This window comes from Dendrobates tinctorius, unplaced genomic scaffold, assembly GCF_039654945.1.
Source record: "Dendrobates tinctorius isolate UK_male_01 unplaced genomic scaffold, ASM3965494v1 ptg000157l, whole genome shotgun sequence".
NCBI lineage: Eukaryota > Metazoa > Chordata > Amphibia > Anura > Dendrobatidae > Dendrobates > Dendrobates tinctorius.
Window position 1 is genome coordinate 13,778,220 of NW_027361824.1, and position 23,163 is coordinate 13,801,382.

Here is a 23,163-nt window from a genome sequence, read left to right on the forward strand (position 1 = left end):
GCTGACTACGCCAAGTGTAGAAATTGCAGGGACGCAGAAATGAGCAGGAGGCAGATCAGGAGTTAAAGGGGGGGTTTATTACAGGGGTTACTCCACGCAGGGAAAGTATTGGTGATGAAGGGGGGAAAGCCAAATGCATAAAACAGGGGAACAAAGCAGTTATCTAAGTAACTGGCAAACTTATCAGTCTGAAGTTCTCGGGGTGATGCAGGCTTGTTCTTCCACAGTGGCGCCGAAGAATGCTCGCAATGTCTCTGGCTTGGTCCTGAAGATAATCGAGGCACTGTCTCCTGACGAAAGCGGTGTGTCTGGGTTCCCTTGAGCGGGGTCCTGCGAGGATGGAGCAACGTGCGGGTCGTGAAGCAGTCTCTGGTCCCGCCGGAGTGCCGCAGAGTTCAGTGGCGGAGGCGGGATGCAAGTCAGCTGGCTACAGCTGATAGTGCTGTTTAGGGGTAGGCTGCACGCCCATGTTAGTTTGCGGAACGGCACGCGTGGTCAATTCCGTCTTAGAGATAGGTGAAGGCACGCAGTCAATTCCCTCACGGTCAGGGGAGGTTTGCGGCAGCGTGCGACAGTGAGGGACGGTGCAACAATGGTGACAGTCCCTTTGGTTCCGGGACCGGCATAAGAGAGGCATCACCGGCCTAGTCCATCTTCCTACATACACAGCGACTCCACCAGCAGAATTGTCAGTGCCGCTATGGGGTATAATGCAGGATATGAGTCACCTTTTAGGTAGATTTCTTCCAAGGTTGACATTTAGGACTTTCACCTCTAGGTGGCAGTACAGGAGAAGAGCCGTTGGATTCATCCCTTTCTTATGTTTCCCCTGTAATTGACCCTAAACAGACGTTCTTCAAGCCCCTTGTAGATGAGCGCGTCTTACCGCCGATCGCTCTCGTATTGCATCTGAAATCCACGGAATCGTCTTAGACACCCTAGTAAATAGCCCCTATTTTTAGTGATAGAGCTGACATTGTCATGGAAACGCGTCGGGTCAGTAATCCATAATGACAGAATTTAGATCAATCTATATAATCCATGAGTCTAATCCATAGCTGTTATCCCGCACCCTCAGTATAACATATGTCTCGTTAGTAAGCCTGCAAATAGCCCCTGTCCTCAGCGGGGAGGTGAAGGTCACAAGTTATGAGGTGAGGAGCAGATCATCAAGCGACAAAAGCCCCGGGACCAGGCGGACGGAGCCATTCACAGACTAAGATATGGACCGAATTGTGAGGGGGTCTCCATCATGACTACTAGAGGGGGTCCGCACCTAATGGTGGGCAGTGTTTGCATGGAATGTATCTGGGTCAATAAAGTCATGAAAAGTTTTACTTCTTCCTAATATGCTACGTTCTGAACTTGTCATCAATATAGGAACAAGAATGTTTCCATTCACTGACAGCAAGCAGAGGTCCCACAAGCTGCTCTTCATAGGAGACCATGAATTTCCATATATACTGCAAATACTGAATATTCCAGCCGATAATGTCTGTAAAGCGGCTTGGAATTAATGGCGCTATATAAGTGGGTAAATTAAGTAAATAATAAATAAAATATAGAACAAGAGATCAAATAAAATAGAGCTAAAACTAAAGCTAAAAACAAAAATAATAGCCATAAAATAAATAAAAAAAGAAACATTTGAAATAGTAGAAACAATAGTAATAAAAATAATATTAAAATAAAAAAATAACAAGAATAAAAATAATTGTAATAATAATGAAAATTGTATTAATAATAAAAATAACAAAAATAGCCAGAATGGAAATATTAAAAATAATAAGAATAAAATGAATAATGGAAAATATGAATAATAAAAAAATAATAAATAGCAATAATAATAGTGAAAATATTAGCAATAAGGAAAAATAACCATAATAAAAATATAATAATGAAAATATTATGATTACTATTAATAATAAGAACAAAAATAGCAAAAATAATTATAATTAAACTATGAATAATAATGCAAATAATAATAAAAATAATAGCAATAACAATAATAATACAAATAATAATAATGAAAATATTAATAATAATAAAAATAGCCAGAATAAAAATAGCAAAAATAAGAATAAAACAATAATAATGAAAATTGTGATATAGCAAAAATAACTAAAATAAAATTAGTAAAAATAATAATAATCAGAATAATTAAAATATTAATAATAAAAATAAAAAAACAATAATAAAAATATTGACAACAAAAATGTTTTTATTTTGTTATTAAGGATAAAAATGTTGGAAATATTTCTAATAATAAACATTTTTGAAATGTGATCAAAACAACGTATGTATTCCACAATGGTTCGTATAATGACTACAGATCAGCACACAACCGAGCTCCATCAAAGAAAAATTAAAAAGTTATAGGTCTCAATTTCAGAAGTTTGTAAAAGAAAACTTGGGTGAAACAAACCCAAGATTTCTATTACAAACTTTTTTTTTTTTTTTTTACCTTTAAATAGAAATCAACTGTACAAGTTTGGTATCACTGTAATCGTACCAACCTGGAGAATTACAGTATGTTTCCTTGTCATTTTTTATGCACAAAGAATGCTGCAAAAGCCAAAAAAGCAATAGTGGAATTGCAATTTTTTTTTTTTTCTTTACTATTTTACCCCATTTGGAATATTTTTGTTGTTGTTTTTCATTACATTACATAATGACGTCATTTAATACTATAACTTGTCGCAGAAAAAAAGTCTGCTCATGCACCGATAATGACTGTAAATTAAAAAAAAAAGTCTCTTGGTAGGAGGAAAGGAAAAAAACAAAATCGTGCAACTGTCAAAATGATTAAAAAAAAAAACTGCCTAGTAAAGACGGAGTTAATGTCGATATTGCATCTTCAAGACGCCACGTTGTTCTACTGATCCTCAGGATATGAATGAGATTGTTTCCATTCTCTGACATCAATCGGAGATCTTAAAATGAATTTCAAAGTAAGGATTGGTTTCGGATGACCACTAAAGCATAAAGCTCCGGTTACTCGATCCGCAGGGGCGGGTCCAAGTGTTGTCAGACAGACAATGTAATGCTGCCATATTATGTAGCGTATTAGAAAAGTGTTGATGAGGAACTACAAGCCCCAGCATCACAGAGATGCCTGTGATGGTATAGAGAGCGGGGCCCCTTTATGGTGCTGACTACGGGGCCCCTTTCCTCCATACTCGCGGCTTCCTCTGCACAAGATGTTATTACGCAGCAGCAATAACAATACGTGAAGGTAAAACATTAATCGTCACCGGGACCCAGCGCAGAAAAAAACATGTTTTCTTCTACATTTTCCTGGAGTTCAAGGTTGTGTAATCCGTAACTGGAGGCCAATGATTAACTAATTACAGAGGCCTTTAATGAAATAAATCGGTGACCAGGACGATCGTAGGACCCCCCCCCGATCATCAATAGCTCCAGGCTATGTTATCATGCGCTGACCTGGGGTGGAGGATCAACACCTTTACCTGAAAAAAGCCGAGCACATGAACTACTGCAGAAGGAAAACATCTGCAATGTTCTAATATGCTTTGTGCTTTGATTTCGGACCGTTATTCTGATCTCTGCTTGCTGTCAGTGAATGGGAACTTTCCTGCTTATATCCAGAGGCTGAAAAAAAACCTGCACAGAACAAAGACTTTTGGAAAAGGGGAAGTTGTTACTATTGTATCCTGTAACACAAAACTTTCCTTTCCTGGATATTTTGATCCATTTTTAGCTGCGCTGATACATTGTATCAATCTGCAGTTCTGGATCTGTTAGACTGGATACAATTGTAATCAGTGAGTCCCATTCATTGGCATTAATGACCCTTGTATCACTTCCCATTAACTACTAACCTGCTGGATAAAATTGCACCCACCATAATAATAATAATCTTTATTTTTATTCCCTCTCCAACATCACTGAAGGAGAGCTTACTCATCTCCTTTCCAAATCACGCCTCACCACCTGTGCACTTGACCCCATCCCTTCCCATCTGCTCCCCAACCTCACTAACATGATCATTCCAGCCCTAACCCATCTCTTCAACCAAACCCTAACTTCTGGTACCTTTCCCTCTGCCTTCAAGCATGCCACTATAACACCCATCCTCAAAAAAACAAACCTTGACCCAACTGCTCTGCCCAGCTATCGCCCCATATCACTGCTCCCGTTTGCTTCCAAACTCCTTGAACAGCATGTCCATGCTCAACTTTCCTCCCACCTCTCATCTAACTCCCTCCTTGACATCCTCCAATCTGGCTTCCGCTCCCACCACTCCACTGAAACTGCCCTGACCAAAATTACTAATGACTTACTCACAGCCAAAGCTAACAGACAGTTCTCCATCCTCCTCCTTCTTGACCTGTCCTCTGCCTTTGACACAGTTGACCACTGCCTACTGCTACAGATTCTTTCTTCCCTTGGCATCAAAGACCTCGCCCTGTCCTGGATTTCCTCATACCTTTCTGACCGCACATTCAGTGTTTCCCACTCCCACACTACCTCCTCATCCCACCCTCTCTCTGTTGGAGTCCCCCAAGGCTTTGTCCTGGGGCCCCTACTTTTTTCCATCTATACTCTTGGCCTAGGACAACTCATAAAGTCCCATGGCTTCCAGTACCACCTGTATGCGGACGACACTCAGATCTACCTCTCTGGCCCAGATGTCACCTCTCTGCTGTCCAGAATCCCAGAGTGTCTATCAGCCATATCCTCCTTTTTCACCTCTTGCTTCCTAAAACTCAACGTAGACAAAACAGAACTCATCTTTCCTCCATCTCACGTATTTTCCATACCCAATCTATCTATTATGGTAAACGGCATCACGCTCTCTCCCACACCTGAAATCCGCTGCCTCGGAGTAACTCTCGACTCTGCCCTGTCCTTCAAACCGCACGTCCAATCTCTTACCTCCTCCTGTCACCTCCAATTCAAAAATATTTCCAGAATCCGTCCCTTCCTCAGTCCTCAATCTACTAAAACTCTTGTACATGCCCTCATCATCTCCCGCCTTGACTACTGCAACACCCTCCTCTGTCGCCTCCCTGCTAACTCTCTTGCACCACTCCAGTCTGTCCTCAACTCTGCTGCCTGACTAATCCACCTCTCTCCTCGCTACTCCCCTGTTTCTCCCCTCTGCAAATCCCTCCATTGGCTCCCAATTCCCCAACGAATCCAGTTCAGACTACTAACACTGACCTACAAAGCCATCCACAACCTTTCCCCTCCCTATATCACTGAACTAATCTCTCAATATCTTCTCTCACGTAATCTTCGATCGTCCCAAGACCTCCTACTCTCCCCCACACTTATTCTTTCCTCACACAACCGCCTCCAAGATTTCTCCCGAATATCCCCTATCCTCTGGAATTCCATGCCTCAACACGTCCGATTATCCACCACCCTCGGATCCTTCAAACGGAACCTGAAAACCCATCTCTTCAGGAAAGCTTACAGCCTGCAATGACCATTCTGCCACCTCACCACCGCCTGAGCTGCTGCACCCCCCGACCTTCTGTCTCTTCCCCACTATCCCATAGAATGTAAGTCAGCAAGGACAGGGTCCTCTCCCCTCTGTACCAGTCTCATTGTAAACTTGTTTACTGTTAACGATATCTATAACTTTGTATGTAACCCCCTTCTCATGTACAGCACCATGGAATTAATGGCGCTATATAAATAAATAATAATAATAATTTTTATATAGCGCTAACATATTCCGCAGCGCTTTACAGTTTGCACACATCATCATCACTGTCCCTGATGGGGCTCACAATCTAGATCCCCTATCAGTATGTCTTTGGAATGTGGGAGGAAACCGGAGTACCCGGAGGAAACCCACGCAAACACGGGGAGAACATACAAACTCCTTGCAGATGTTGTCCTTGGTGGGATTTGAACCCAGGACCCCAGCGCTGCAAGGCTGCAGTGCTAACAGAGAACGACAGATTTGGTTTATGCGGTTCATAGCCAGCTTTTTTCCCTGGCCTGAAATGTCCGGAATCAGGAAATAATAAATTGATCTCTCTGGCAATGCAAATAATGGAGGAAAAGGAGACGGCAAGTGTACTGTCCCTTTAAGATATAAACTCCGATAGTCACACTTTCTCTTAAGCGTAACTGTTCTATGTCCTCTCGACACGTAATCTTCACATGTTTCATCGGCAAGAAAACTGATTTGTCAGAGGTTACATAAAAAATCCAGAATAGACTGTTCACGTATGAGACGTACAAAGGAATCGTTATATTGTAGCTGTGTGATCCTCATCGTTTATGGACCGTTGCATAGGCTATTTTGGTATTTATTTATTTTTTTGGATTCTGTTTATTTATTTTACTTTTGCGATCTTTATTTGATATTTTTGCCCCATTCTCTTTGTCCTATACAGCAGAAACGCCTGAAGGATTGTCGCACTGCTGGATTTTCCACATGGAGCACATGGCGTAGGGTGCGCTTACTTATAGTAACGAGGTCTGTCCTAAAATCTACAGGACCCGGCCCCTGCTGCGGATCGGAGCGGGACAGTGGTGGCCGGCGGCGGCACTGTACTTGCCGCGGCCACTGGGGAGAGCAAGGCGGCTGTGGGTGGAGGGGAACAGGCCGCAGCCGCGGGCTGCAGCGAGATGGCAGCGGCCGCGGTTGACCGCGAGTAGGCCGCAGCCGCGGGCTGTGATGAGGCGGCGGCCGCGAGACGAACTGGGGCCGCAGGGGCTGCGGGCTGGAGCGGGGCGGCGAGCTTCAAATGACTGCCCTGGCGCCGTCCCTCTGGAGTCTACAGTCAGCGTCTTTCCTGGCCCTGGTTGGTCGCTCTGGCTTGCAGTGGCTCCCACGGTCTCCTGCAGTCTCTGTCCAGGTCTGCTGACTCATCGCCCTGGGAATTCCCCGCCCCTCTTATACTGGTCCCTCCCCTAGCCCATCTGTCAGTCACAGCGGTCCGTCCCTGAATTCTGCCCCCCCCGGGGACAGTTTTCCCCGGAACTCAGATGACGGCTCCCTTGGTTCCAGCCCGGACATTCGACGGGGGCTGGTCCTCCCACATATCGGCCACACCCACTCCACATAGCCCTACCCAATCCCTAAGCATCTTTAATTACACCAGAGCTGTTCAAAAGAAGCTGAGTTGTGATAGGTTGCAACAGTTTTCCCACTACACAATACCTCAGCAGACACTGACCAGGTGGGAGTCCTCAGTCTACTAAAACTCTTGTACATGCCCTCATCATCTCCCGCCTTGGCTACTGCAACACCCTCCTCTGTCGCCTCCCTGCTAACTCTCTTGCACCACTCCAGTCTGTCCTCAACTCTGCTGCCCGACTAATCCACCTCTCTCCTCGCTACTCCCCTGTTTCTCCCCTCTGCAAATCCCTCCACTGGCTCCCAATTCCCCAACGAATCCAGTTCAGACTACTAATACTGACCTACAAAGCCATCCACAACCTATCCCCTCCCTATATCTCTGAACTAATCTCCCAATATCTTTCCTCACGTAATCTTCGATCCTCCCAAGACCTCCTACTCTCCTCCACACTTATTCGTTCCTCACACAACCGCCTCCAAGATTTCTCCTGAATATCCCCTATCCTCTGGAATTCCATGCCTCATCACGTCCGATTATCCACCACCCTCGGAACCTTCAAACAGAACCTGAAAACCCATCTCTTCAAGAAAGCTTACAGCCTGCAATGACCATTCTGCCGCCTCACCACCGCCCGAGCTGCCAACTCATCACCACCAGAGCTGCTGCACCCCCGACCTTCTGTCTCCTCCCCATTATCTCAAAGAATGTAAGTCCGCAAGGACTGGGTCCTCTCCCATCTGTACCAGTCCGTCATTGTAAATTTGTTTACTGTTAACGATATCTATAACTTTGTATGTAACCCCCCATCTCATGTACAGCACCATGGAATCAATGGCGCTATATAAATAAATAATAATAATAATTTTTATATAGCGCTAACATATTCCCCAGCGCTTTACAGTTTGCACACATCATCATCACTGTCCCCGATGGGGCTCACAATCTAGATCCCCTATCAGTATGTCTTTGGAATGTGGGAGGAAACCCAAGCAAACACGGGGAGAACATACAGACTCCTTGCAGATGTTGTCCTTGGTGGGATTTGAACCCAGGATAACAGAGAACGACAGATTTGGTTTATGCGGTTCATAGCCAGCTTTTTTCCCTGGCCTGAAATGTCCGGAATCAGGAAATAATAAATTGTTCTCTCTGGCAATGCAAATAATGGAGGAAAAGGAGACGGCAAGTGTACTGTCCCTTTAAGATATAAACTCCGATAGTCTCTTAAGCGTAACTGTTCTATGTCCTCTTGACACGTAATCTTCACATGTTTCATCGGCAAGAAAACTGATTTGTCAGAGGTTACATAAAAAATCCAGAATAGACTGTTCACGTATGAGACGTACAAAGGAATCGTTATATTGTAGCGGTGTGATCCTCATCGTTTATGGACCGTTGCATAGGCTATTTTGTTATTTATTTTTTTGGATTCTGTTTATTTATTTTACTTTTGCGATCTTTATTTGATATTTTTGCCCCATTCTCTTTGTCCTATACAGCAGAAACGCCTGAAGGATTGTCGCACTGCTGGATTTTCCACATGGAGCACATGGCGTAGGGTGCGCTTACTTATAGTAACGAGGTCTGTCCTAAAATCTACAGGAAAAAAAAAACCTGCTGCAAATATAACAACTGAGTCTGCTGAATCTGCAAAAATAGTGAAAAAAAAAAACTACTGGTAGAAAAAACACACCAAAAAATGTTCCCTGGTCCTGTGATGGGGTCGCCGGCTGTGAGACAGACGCACTGGCTCCTATTACAGACGTAAGGGACATTATGGCTGTGATGGGTCACGGTCCAGCTGTTAGGGTACACACATGAGGGGTTTGTTATCGGGACACACAAGCCCCCCGACTGTCCTTGCGAGAAGAGCGGCCTTCGCTTTGTTTTGTATATGTAACTTATTGGGTAACGACGGAGGAGGATTACGGTGTATTCATGGTTTTAGTGTAACTAGCTGGTTTTGGACACTAAAACAAAACATTTGACCCCGAAAGAACCCAGATTCATGGAAAGAACGGCGAGGACGGGGCGAGAGTAACCCTGTCAGCTCTGGAGAGAAGTGCAAAGGGAGATGGTCAACACCAGATACAAGTACACAGTGACTGCACCAGCAGAACAGTGAGTGCAGCTCTGGAGTATAATACAGGATGTAACTCAGGATCAGTAATGTAATGTATGTACACAGTGACTGCACCAGCAGAATAGTGAGTGCAGCTCTGGAGTATAATACAGGATGTAACTCAGGATCAGTAATGTATGTACACAGTGACTGCACCAGCAGAATAGTGAGTGCAGCTCTGGGGTATAATACAGGATGTAACTCAGGATCAGTAATGTAATGTATGTACACAGTAACTGCACCAGCAGAATAGTGAGTGCAGCTCTGGGGTATAATACAGGAGGTAACTCAGCATCAGTAATGTAATGTATGTACACAGTGACTGCACCAGCAGAATAGTGAGTGCAGCTCTGGAGTATAATACAGGATGTAACTCAGGATCAGTAATGTAATGTATGTACACAGTGACTGCACTAGCAGAATAGTGAGTGCAGCTCTGGAGTATAATACAGGATGTAACTAAGGATCAGTAATGTAATGTATGAACACAGTGACTGCACCAGCAGAATAGTGAGTGCTGCTCTGGGGTATAATACAGGATGTAACTCAGGATCAGTAATGTAATGTATGTACACAGTGACTGCACCAGCAGAATAGTGAGTGCAGCTCTGGGGTATAATACAGGAGGTAACTCAGGATCAGTAATGTATGTATACAGTGACTGCACCAGCAGAATAGTGAGTGCAGCTCTGGAGAAATGTAACATATGTACATAGTGGCAGCACCAGCAGAATAGTGAGTGCAGCTCTGGAGTATAATACAGGATGTAACTCAGGATCAGTAATGTAATGAATGTACACAATGACTGCACCAGCAGAATAGTGAGTGCAGCTCTGGAGTATAATACAGGATGTAACTAAGGATCAGTAATGTAATGTATGAACACAGTGACTGCACCAGCAGAATAGTGAGTGCTACTCTGGGGTATAATACAGGATGTAACTCAGGATCAGTAATGTAATGTATGTACACAGTGACTGCACCAGCAGAATAGTGAGTGCAGCTCTGGGGTATAATACAGGAGGTAACTCAGGATCAGTAATGTATGTATACAGTGACTGCACCAGCAGAATAGTGAGTGCAGCTCTGGAGAAATGTAACATATGTACATAGTGGCAGCACCAGCAGAATAGTGAGTGCAGCTCTGGAGTATAATACAGGAGGTAACTCAGGATCAGTAATGTATGTATACAGTGACTGCACCAGCAGAATAGTGAGTGCAGCTCTGGAGAAATGTAACATATGTACATAGTGGCAGCACCAGCAGAATAGTGAGTGCAGCTCTGGAGTATAATACAGGATGTAACTGAGGATCAGTAATGTTTGTGGGGTGACTCATTATTTCCTGATTATTTCGTAAGAGAAGTAAATTTTCAAGAAAAATATTGTGTTTTTTATTTTTTTACAGTTGATTAAAACGGCAGATTTGGATCAGAATAAGACCTACATATTTGGCTTCCATCCACATGGGGTCCTCATAGCCGGAGGGTTCACAAATTTCTGCACTGATGCCACTGGATTTCCTGACCTGTTCCCAGGAATTACACCGTACCTCCTGATGTTGCCACTTTGGTTCCGGGCGCCATTTTTCAGGGACTACATTATGAGTGGTGGTAGGTACTGTAAAGGGATCACTGATGTTAACACATTTTTTATTTTAACCTTTTGGGTTTAGTGAATATTTTTACAGATTTTATAATTAATCCATTTTACAAAGTACCATATTGATAACACACAGGTGAAGGTGGGGAAGGAGTCACATGGCACATTTTCCCTGGGTATTAGGTGCCAGGAGGGTGAGAGACATCCAGAGCTAAAAACAGTGATCTCTTCCAGGATTAATCCCATCTGACAAGGAAAGTGTGACCTACCTGCTTAAGAAAAAGAAAGGTGGAACTGCTGTGGTCATCGCTGTGGGCGGAGCACCAGAATCTCTAGACGCTCGTCCTGGTGCTTTCACCCTACTGCTGAAAAACCGGAAAGGATTTATCAGACTTGCCATTGAAAATGGGTAATTTCATATGACAACTTATTTTTGCAATTTTTAGAACTGCATTCTAAATTCTGCAGCTTCTGAGCTGAAATCTTCCTACACTCTTTGCTTTTTCAGTGTCAACGTACAACCTTTTTTAGCAACTGAATTATAGAAAGTGCAGTCTTTATAACAATAACAGACACTTGGGGTGGACGTGTGCAACCGAAGTAGCTCCCAATTACACAGTGTTGCTGTACAGATCTTACCCAGTATTCAAACTCAGAACCTTTAGCATGAAAGGCAGCAACATTATTAATCACAGGTTGTACTCCTAAATACAAGAAAGTTTTTTTTCTGCCTAAAGATCTAATTGGTATTCTTCTTCATTACAGGCATATTGTACTGGTACATGGATATACATCTCCATATATCAGTTTTTTATTATTTTTTCTTTTAACTCACAATATATATATATATATATAAAAATTAGTGTATGTATGTATGTGTGTATCGGCCACACCCACTCCACATAGCCCCACCCAATCACTAAGCATCTTTAATTTCACCAGAGCTGTTTAAAAGAAGCTGAGCTGTGATTGGTTGCAAAAGTTTTCCCACTACACAATACCTCAGCAGACACTGACAAGGTGGGAGAAATCTAACATCCCCAGAAACATAAGCTTCCAGCCATTGTCTGCCCCCCAGAAAGGAGCAGAGAGCACATGACAGAAATGAATCCCCCCTCCCTGCACATATCCCCATCACACATCCTCCATCCCATAGGCACATCTTGAAGGGATCATTGGTATAGAAGTGAGGGCAAATCCATTCATGATGTGGGATATTAGGGGTAGTAGTCCGGTGGCTCTGGTTGACGGGATGATGTGGGATATTAGGGGTAGTAGTCCGGTGGCTCTGGTTGACGGGATGATGTGGGATATTAGTGGTAGTAGTCCGGTGGCTCTGGCTGACGGGATGATGTGGGATATTAGTGGTAGTAGTCCGGTGGCTCTGGCTGATGGGATGATGTGGGGTATTAGGGGTAGTAGTCCGGTGGCTCTGGATGACGGGATGATGTGGGATATTAGGGGTAGTAGTCCGGTGGCTCTGACAGGACGATGTGGGATATTAGGGGTAGTAGTCCGGTGGCTCTGGTTGACGGGATGATGTGGGATATTAGTGGTAGTAGTCCGGTGGCTCTGGCTGATGGGATGATGTGGGATACTAGGGGTAGTAGTCCAGTGGCTCTGGTTGACGGGATGATGTGGGATATTAGTGGTAGTAGTCCGGTGGCTCTGGCTGATGGGATGATGTGGGATACTAGGGGTAGTAGTCCGGTGGCTCTGGATGACGGGATGATGTGGGATATTAGGGGTAGTAGTCCGGTGGCTCTGACAGGACGATGTGGGATATTAGGGGTAGTAGTCCGGTGGCTCTGGCTGACGGGATGATGTGGGATATTAGTGGTAGTAGTCCGGTGGCTCTGGCTGATGGGATGATGTGGGATACTAGGGGTAGTAGTCCGGTAGCTCTGGCTGATGGGATGATGTGGGATATTAGGGGTAGTAGACGGGTGTCTCTGGCTGACGGGATGATGTGGGATATTAGGGGTAGTAGTCCGGTGGCTCTGGCTGATGGGATGATGTGGGATATTAGGGGTAGTAGTCCGGTAGCTCTGGCTGACAGGATGATGTGGGATATTAGGGGTAGTAGTCCGGTAGCTCTGGCTGACGGGATGATGTGGGATATTAGGGGTAGTAGTCCGGTGGCTCTGGCTGACGGGATGATGTGGGATATTAGGGGTAGTAGTCCGGTGGCTCTGACAGGACGATGTGGGATATTAGGGGTAGTAGTCCGGTGGCTCTGGTTGACGGGATGATGTGGGATATTAGTGGTAGTAGTCCGGTGGCTCTGGCTGATGGGATGATGTGGGATATTAGTGGTAGTAGTCCGGTGGCTCTGGCTGATGGGATGATGTGGGATACTAGGGGTAGTAGTCCGGTGGCTCTGGCTGACGGGATGATGTGGGATATTAGGGGTAGTAGTCCGGTAGCTCTGGCTGATGGGATGATGTGGGATATTAGGGGTAGTAGACGGGTGTCTCTGGCTGACGGGATGATGTGGGATATTAGGGGTAGTAGTCCGGTAGCTCTGGCTGATGGGATGATGTGGGATATTAGGGGTAGTAGACGGGTGGCTCTGGCTGACGGGATGATGTGGGATATTAGGGGTTGTAGTCTGGTGGCTCTGGCTGACAAGATAATGTGGGATATTAGGGGTAGTAGTCCGGTGGCTCTGGCTGACGGGATGATGTGGGATATTAGGGGTAGTAGTCAGGTGGATCTGGCCGACGGGATGGTGTGGGATATTAGGGGTAGTAGCCCGGTGGCTCTGGCTGACGGGATGATGTGGGATATTAGGGGTAGTAGTCCGGTGGCTTTGGCTGAGGGGATGATGTGGGATATTAGGGGTAGTAGTCCGGTAGCTCTGGCTGATGGGATGATGTGGGATATTAGGGGTAGTAGTCCGGTGGCTCTGGCCGACGGGATGATGTGGGATATTAGGGGTAGTAGTCCGGTGGCTCTGGCCGACGGGATGATGTGGGATATTAGGGGTAGTAGCCCGGTGGCTCTGGCTGACGGGATGATGTGGGATATTAGGGGTAGTAGCCCGGTGGCTCTGGCTGACGGGATGATGTGGGATATTAGGGGTAGTAGTCCGGTGGCTTTGGCTGAGGGGATGATGTGGGATATTAGGGGTAGTAGTCCGGTGGCTCTGGCTGATGGGATGATGTGGGATATTAGGGGTAGTAGTCCGGTGGCTCTGGCTGACGGGATGATGTGGGATATTAGGGGTAGTAGTCCGGTGGCTCTGGCTGACGGGATGATGTGGGATATTAGGGGTAGTAGCCCGGTGGCTCTGGCTGACGGGATGATGTGGGATATTAGGGGTAGTAGCCCGGTGGCTCTGGCTGACGGGATGATGTGGGATATTAGGGGTAGTAGTCCGGTGGCTTTGGCTGAGGGGATGATGTGGGATATTAGGGGTAGTAGTCCGGTGGCTCTGGCTGACGGGATGATGTGGGATATTAGAGGTAGTAGTCCGGTGGCTCTGACTGACGGGATGATGTGGGATATTAGCGGTAGTTGTCCGGTGGCTCTGGCTGACGGGATGATGTGGGATATTAGGGGTAGTTGTCCGGTGGCTCTGGCTGACGGGATGATGTGGGATATTAGGGGTAGTTGTCCGGTGGCTCTGACTGACGGGATGATGTGGGATATTAGGGGTAGTAGTCCGGTGGCTCTGGCTGACGGGATGATGTGGGATATTAGGGGTAGTTGTCCGGTGGCTCTGACTGACGGGATGATGTGGGATATTAGGGGTAGTAGTCCGGTGGCTCTGGCTGACGGGATGATGTGGAATATTAGAGGTAGTAGTCCGGTAGCTCTGGCTGTTGGGATGATGTGTGATATTAGGGGTAGTAGTCCGGTGGTTCTGGCTGACGGGATGATGTGGGATATTAGTAGTCCGGTGGCTCTGGCTGACGGGATGATGTGGGATATTAGGGGTAGTAGTCCGGTGGCTCTGGCTGTTGGGATGATGTGTGATATTAGGGGTAGTAGTCCGGTGGCTCTGGCTGACGGGATGATGTGGGATATTAGTAGTCCGGTGGCTCTGGCTGACGGGATGATGTGGGATATTAGGGGTAGTAGTTCGGTGTCTCTGGCTGACGGGATGATGTGGGATATTAGGGGTAGTAGTCCGGTAGCTCTGGCTGACGGGATGATGTGGGATATTAGGGGTAGTAGTCCGGTGGCTCTGGCTGACGGGATGATGTGGGATATTAGGGGTAGTAGTCCGGTGGCTCTGACAGGACGATGTGGGATATTAGGGGTAGTAGTCCGGTGGCTCTGGTTGACGGGATGATGTGGGATATTAGTGGTAGTAGTCCGGTGGCTCTGGCTGACGGGATGATGTGGGATATTAGGGGTAGTTGTCTGGTGGCTCTGGCTGACGGGATGATGTGGGATATTAGGGGTAGTTGTCCGGTGGCTCTGACTGACGGGATAATGTGGGATATTAGGGATAGTAGTCCGGTGGCTCTGGCTGACGGGATGATGTGGGATATTATGGGTAGTTGTCCGGTGGCTCTGACTGACGGGATGATGTGGGATATTAGGGGTAGTAGTCCGGTGGCTCTGGCTGACGGGATGATGTGGAATATTAGAGGTAGTAGTCCGGTGGCTCTGGCTGATGGGATGATGTGGGATATTAGGGGTAGTAGTCCGGTGGCTCTGGCTGTTGGGATGATGTGTGATATTAGGGGTAGTAGTCCGGTGGCTCTGGCTGACGGGATGATGTGGGATATTAGTAGTCCGGTGGCTCTGGCTGACGGGATGATGTGGGATATTAGGGGTAGTAGACGGGTGTCTCTGGCTGACGGGATGATGTGGGATATTAGGGGTAGTAGTCCGGTGGCTCTGGCTGATGGGATGATGTGGGATATTAAGGGTAGTAGTCCGGTAGCTCTGGCTGATGGGATGATGTGGGATATTAGGGGTAGTAGTCCGGTGGCTCTGGCTGATGGGATGATGTGGGATATTAGGGGTAGTAGTCCGGTGGCTCTGACAGGACGATGTGGGATATTAGGGGTAGTAGTCCGGTGGCTCTGGTTGACGGGATGATGTGGGATATTAGTGGTAGTAGTCCGGTGGCTCTGGCTGACGGGATGATGTGGGATATTAGGGGTAGTAGTCCGGTGGCTCTGACAGGACGATGTGGGATATTAGTGGTAGTAGTCCGGTGGCTCTGGCTGACGGGATGATGTGGGATATTAGTGGTAGTAGTCCGGTGGCTCTGGCTGACGGGATGATGTGGGATATTAGGGGTAGTAGTCCGGTGGCTCTGACAGGACGATGTGGGATATTAGTGGTAGTAGTCCGGTGGCTCTGGCCGACGGGATGATGTGGGATATTAGTGGTAGTAGTCCGGTGGCTCTGGCTGACGGGATGATGTGGGATATTAGTAGTTCGGTGGCTCTGGCTGACGGGATGATGTGGGATATTAGGGGTAGTAGTCCGGTGGCTCTGACAGGACGATGTGGGATATTAGGGGTAGTAGTCCGGTGGCTCTGGTTGACGGGATGATGTGGGATATTAGTGGTAGTAGTCCGGTGGCTCTGGCTGACGGGATGATGTGGGATATTAGTGGTAGTAGTCCGGTGGCTCTGGCTGATGGGATGATGTGGGATACTAGGGGTAGTAGTCCGGTGGCTCTGGCTGACGGGATGATGTGGGATATTAGGGGTAGTAGTCCGGTAGCTCTGGCTGATGGGATGATGTAGGATATTAGGGGTAGTAGACGGGTGTCTCTGGCTGACGGTATGATGTGGGATATTAGGGGTAGTAGTCCGGTGGCTCTGGCTGATGGGATGATGTGGGATATTAGGGGTTGTAGACGGGTGGCTCTGGCTGACGGGATGATGTGGGATATTAGGGGTTGTAGTCTGGTGGCTCTGGCTGACAAGATGATGTGGGATATTAGGGGTAGTAGTCCGGTAGCTCTGGCTGATGGGATGATGTAGGATATTAGGGGTAGTAGACGGGTGTCTCTGGCTGACGGTATGATGTGGGATATTAGGGGTTGTAGTCTGGTGGCTCTGGCTGACAAGATGATGTGGGATATTAGGGGTAGTAGTCCGGTAGCTCTGGCTGATGGGATGATGTGGGATATTAGGGGTAGTAGACGGGTGTCTCTGGCTGACGGTATGATGTGGGATATTAGGGGTAGTAGTCCGGTAGCTCTGGCTGATGGGATGATGTGGGATATTAGGGGTAGTAGACGGGTGGCTCTGGCTGACGGGATGATGTGGGATATTAGGGGTTGTAGTCTGGTGGCTCTGGCTGACAAGATGATGTGGGATATTAGGGGTAGTAGTCCGGTGGCTCTGGCCGACGGGATGATGTGGGATATTAGGGGTAGTAGTCCGGTGGCTTTGGCTGAGGGGATGATGTGGGATATTAGGGGTAGTAGTCCGGTGGCTCTGGCTGACAGGATGATGTGGGATATTAGGGGTAGTAGTCCGGTGGCACTGGCTGACGGGATGATGTGGGATATTAGGGGTAGTAGTCCGGTGGCTCTGGCTGTTGGGATGATGTGGGATACTAGGGGTAGTAGTCCGGTGGCTCTGGCTGACGGGATGATGTGGGATATTAGGGGTAGTAGTCCGGTAGCTCTGGCTGATGGGATGATGTGGGATATTAGGGGTAGTAGACGGGTGGCTCTGGCTGACGGGATGATGTGTGATATTAGGGGTTGTAGTCTGGTGGCTCTGGCTGACGGGATGATGTGGGATATTAGGGGTAGTAGTCCGGTGGCTCTGGCTGATGGGATGATGTGGGATATTAGGGGTAGTAGTCCGGTAGCTCTGGCTGATGGGATGATATGGGATATTAGGGGTAGTAGACGGGTGGCTCTGGCTGACGGGATGATGTGGGATATTAGGGGTAGTAGTCCGGTGGCTCTGGCTGACGGGATGATGTGGGATATTAGAGGTAGTAGTCCGGTGGCTCTGGCTGATGGGATGATGTGGGATATTAGGGGTAGTAGTCCGGTGGCTCTGGCCGACGGGATGATGTGGGATATTAGGGGTAGTAGTTCGGTGGCTCTGGCTGACGGGATGATGTGGGATATTAGTAGTCCGGTGGCTCTGGCTGATGGGATGATGTGGGATATTAGTGGTAGTAGTCCGGTGGCTCTGGCCGACGGGATGATGTGGGATATTAGTGGTAGTAGTCCGGTGGCTCTGGCTGATGGGATGATGTGGGATATTAGTGGTAGTAGTCCGGTGGCTCTGGCCGACGGGATGATGTGGGATATTAGGGGTAGTAGTCCGGTGGCTCTGGCTGATGGGATGATGTGGGATATTAGGGGTAGTAGTCCGGTGGCTCTGGCTGATGGGATGATGTGGGATATTAGGGGTAGTAGTCCGGTGGCTCTGGCCGACGGGATGATGTGGGATATTAGGGGTAGTAGTTCGGTGGCTCTGGCTGACGGGATGATGTGGGATATTAGTAGTCCGGTGGCTCTGGCTGATGGGATGATGTGGGATATTAGGGGTAGTAGTCCGGTGGCTCTGGCCGACGGGATGATGTGTGATATTAGGGGTAGTAGTCCGGTGGCTCTAGCTGACGGGATGATGTGGGATATTAGTAGTCCGGTGGCTCTGGCTGACGGGATGATGTGGGATATTAGGGGTAGTAGTCCGGTGGCTCTGGGTGACGGGATGATGTGGGATATTAGGGGCAGTAGTCCGGTGGCTCTGGGTGACGGGATGATGTGGGATATTAGGGGTAGTAGTCCGGTGGCTCTGGCTGACGGGATGATGTGGGATATTAGGGGCAGTAGTCCGGTGGCTCTGGCTGACGGGATGATGTGGGATATTAGGGGTAGTAGTCCGGTGGCTCTGGCTGATGGAATGATGTGGGATATTAGGGGTAGTAGTCCGGTGGCTCTGGCTGACGGGATGATGTGGGATATTAGGGGTAGTAGTCCGGTAGCTCTGGCTGATGGGATGATGTGGGATATTAGGGGTAGTAGTCCGGTAGCTCTGGCTGATGGGATGATGTGGGATATTAGGGGTAGTAGTCCGGTGGCTCTGGGTGACAGGATGATGTGGGATATTAGGGGTAGTAGTCCGGTGGCTCTGGCTGATGGGATGATGTGGGATATTATAGTGAATGTGGCTATGCGGAGTGGGCGGGGCTCTATGCTCAGCTTTATATATATAGATACAATCATTATAATTTGTTATAACTATCCACAGTTAGTTACTATGCTCGGGCAGCGCCGGGCTCTTCAGCTAGTTTTACAAATAAATGTAACACTTACATACTGTATGTCTATGGTAAAATGACACTTTAAAAACAACATATCGTATACAGGGAAGTTTAAGCTGAAAAAAGATCAAAGTTATGTCTCTGAATGTGGGAAAATTTGTCTCGTCATCTGAGCAAAAAAAATCACTATTCTTTAGCAAAGCAAATTTTGGGTAAATGTGTTTCCACGTATTATAAAATAGGGTGAGTATAGACAATAAAAGGAAGAAAAATTGAAAGCACTTAGTATTTTAAATGAAGCCTCAGTCTGATCGTTGCTTTCTTCTCTGTGTCCAGCGCTTCCTTGGTTCCGGTCTTTTCCTTTGGGGAGAATGAACTCTTCGACCAAGTGGAGAATCCGAAAGGATCATTGCTGAGAAGCCTCCAGGAGAAGCTGCAGAAACTCATGGGTGTGGCCTTACCCCTGTTCCACGCACGGGGCGTCTTTCAGTACAGCTTTGGACTAATGCCATATCGAAGGCCGATTAACACGATTGGTAAGTTGTGGGCTTGGGGGGTGAACAGCTTTATTATAATCATTACATTACGGCTATGTGCACACGGAATTTTTTGAGCTGCGGATTTGGAAATATCCGCAGCTCAAAAAGACCTGCGGTTTACGCTGCGGTTTAGGCTGCGGTTTCACACCTTACAATGGAGAAGGTGTGATACCGCAGCGGATTCCGCACAAAGAATTGACATGCTGCGGATTGTAACCTGCAGCAAATCCGCGCGGAAAAATCCGCAGCATGTGCACAGCGTTTTTCAGTTTACCATTGAAAACAATGGTACTGTACAACGCACCTAAATCTGCTGCAGACCCGCAGAGCCTGAAACGCTGCGGATCCGCAGCAGAATCTGCACCGTGTGCACACGGCCTAAAGGGGTTGTGACACCATGACAAACCCTGGCAATATGTATTTTACATTACTAATGATGTACATGTATTTTTACATGCAACGAGATACCCAGGTTATACCAGCTGTATATATATAATTATATACAGAGAGGCCCAGGTTATACCGGCTGTACATATATAATTATATACAGGACATGCCCAGGTTATACCAGCTGTACATATATAATTATATACAGGAGATGCCCAGGTTATACCAGCTGTGTATATATAATTATATACAGAGAGGCCCAGGTTATATCAGCTGTACATATATAATTATATACAGGAGAAGCCCAGGTTATACCAGCTGTACATATATATTATATACAGGAGATGCCCAGGTTATACCAGCTGTACATATATAATTATATACAGGACATGCCCAGGTTATACCAGCTGTACATATATAATTATATACAGGAGATGCCCAGGTTATACCAGCTGTGTATATATAATTATATACAGAGAGGCCCAGGTTATATCAGCTGTACATATATAATTATATACAGGAGAAGCCCAAGTTATACCAGCTGTGCATATATATAATTATATACAGAGAGGCCAAGGTTATACCAGCTGTACATATATAATTATTTACAGGAGATGCCCAGGTTATACCAGCTGTACATATATCATTATACACAGGAGATGCCCAGGTTATACCAGCTGTACATATATAATTATATACAGGAAATATCCAGGTTATAACAGCTGTACATATATAATTATATATATGAGATGCCCAGGTTATACCAGCTGTACATATATAATTATATACAGGAGATGCCCAGGTTATACCAGCTGTTCATATATAATTATATACAGGAGATACCCAGGTTATACCGGCTGTACATATATAATTATATACAGGAGATGCCCAGGTTATACCAGCTGTACATATATAATTATATACAGGAGATACCCAGGTTATACCGGCTGTACATATATAATTATATACAGGAGATGGCCAGGTTATACCGGCTGTACATATATAATTATATACAGGAGATGCCCAGGTTATACCAACTGTACATATAATTATATACAGGAGATGCCCAGGTTATACGAGCTGTACATATAGAATTATATACAGGAGGTGCCCAGGTTGTACCAGCTGTACATATAGAATTATACACAGGAGATGCCCAGGTTATTCCAGTTGTACATATAGAATTATATACAGGAGATGCCCAGGTTATACCGGCTGTACATATATATTTATATACTGGAGATGCTCAGGTTATACCAGCTGTACATATATAATTATATACAGGAGATGCCCAGGTTATACCAGCTGTATATATATATAATTATATACAGGAGATGCCCAGGTTATACCAGCTGTACATATATAATTATATACAGGAGATGCCCAGGTTATACCAGCTGTATATATATAATTATATACAGGAGATGCCCAGGTTATACCAGCTGTACATATATAATTATATACAGAGAGGCCCAGGTTATACCGGCTGTACATATATAATTATATACAGGAGATGCCTAGGTTATACCAGCTGTACGTATATAATTATATATAGAGAGGCCCAGGTTATACCAGTTGTACATATATAATTATATACAGGAGATGCACAGGTTATACCAACTGTAGATACTGTACATAATTATATACATGAGATGCCCAGGTTATACCAACTGTAGATACTGTACATAATTATATGCAGGAGATACCCAGGTTATATCAACTGTAGATATATAATTATAAACAGGTGGTGTCCAGGTTATACCAGCTGTACATATATAATTATATATAGCAGCTACCCGGCTGTACATATATAATTATATACAGGAGATGCCCAGGTTATACCAGCTGTACATATATAATTATATACAGGAGATGCCCAGGTTATATCAGCTGTACATATATAATTATATACAGGAGATGGCCAGGTTATACCAGCTGTACATATATATAATTATATACAGGAGATACCCAGGATATACCAGCTGTACATATATAATTATATACAGGAGATGCCCAGGTTATACCAGCTGTACATATATAATTATATACAGGAGATGCCCAAATTATATACAGGAGATGCCCAGGTTATACCAGTTGTACATATATAACTATAATCACGGGATGCCCAGGTTATACCAGCTGTACATACATAATTATATACAGGAGATGCACAGGTTATACCAGCTGTACATATATAATTATATACAGGAGATGCCCAGGTTATACCAGCTGTACATATATAATTATATACAGGAGATACCCAGGTTAAAGCAGCTGTACATATATAATTATATACAGGAGATGCCCAGGTTATACCAGCTGTACATATATAATTATTTACAGGAGATGCCCAGGTTATACCAGCTGTACATATATAATTATATACAGGAGATGCCCAGTTTATACCAGCTGTACATATATAATTATATACAGAGAGGCCCAGGTTATACCGGCTGTACATATATAATTATATACAGGAGATGCCTAGGTTATACCAGCTGTATATATATAATTATATACAGAGAGGCCCAGGTTATACCAGATGTACATATATAATTATATACAGGAGAAGCCCAGGTTATACCAGCTGTGCATATGTATAATTATATACAGAGAGGCCCAGGTTATACCAGCTGTACATATATAATTATATACAGTACAGGAGATGCCCAGGTTATACCGGCTGTACATATATAATTATATACAGGAGATGCTCAGGTTCTACCAGCTGTACATATATAATTATTTACAGGAGATGCCCAGGTTATACCAGCTGTACATATATCATTATACACAGGAGATGCCCAAATTATATACAGGAGATGCCCAGGTTATACCAGCTGTACATATATAATTATATACAGGAGATGCCCAGGTTATACCAGCTGTACATATATAATTATATACAGGAGATGCCCAAATTATATACAGGAGATGCCCAGGTTATACCAGTTGTACATATATAACTATAATCACGGGATGCCCAGGTTATACCAGCTGTATATACATAATTATATACAGGAGATGCCCAGGTTAAAGCAGCAGTACATATATAATTATATACAGGAGATGCCCAGGTTAAAGCAGCTGTACATATATAATTATATACAGGAGATGCCCAGGTTATACCAGCTGGACATATATAATTATATACAGGAGATGCCCTGGTTATACCAGAAGTACATATATAATTATATACAGGAGATGCCCAGGTTATACCAGCTGTACATATATA

General features: G+C 45.5%; 1 protein-coding gene across 1 annotated transcript in view; it reads left to right on the plus strand.

Moving 5' to 3' along the window:
- Window positions 1-23,163, plus strand: part of MOGAT2 (monoacylglycerol O-acyltransferase 2) — a 78,770-nt gene that overhangs the window by 46,962 nt on the left and 8,645 nt on the right. The window contains exons 3-5 of the mRNA XM_073548604.1: window positions 10,598-10,802; window positions 11,026-11,200; window positions 19,339-19,538. Coding sequence (XP_073404705.1) covers window positions 10,598-10,802; window positions 11,026-11,200; window positions 19,339-19,538 — 580 coding nt within the window. The remainder of the gene's footprint in view (window positions 1-10,597; window positions 10,803-11,025; window positions 11,201-19,338; window positions 19,539-23,163) is intronic.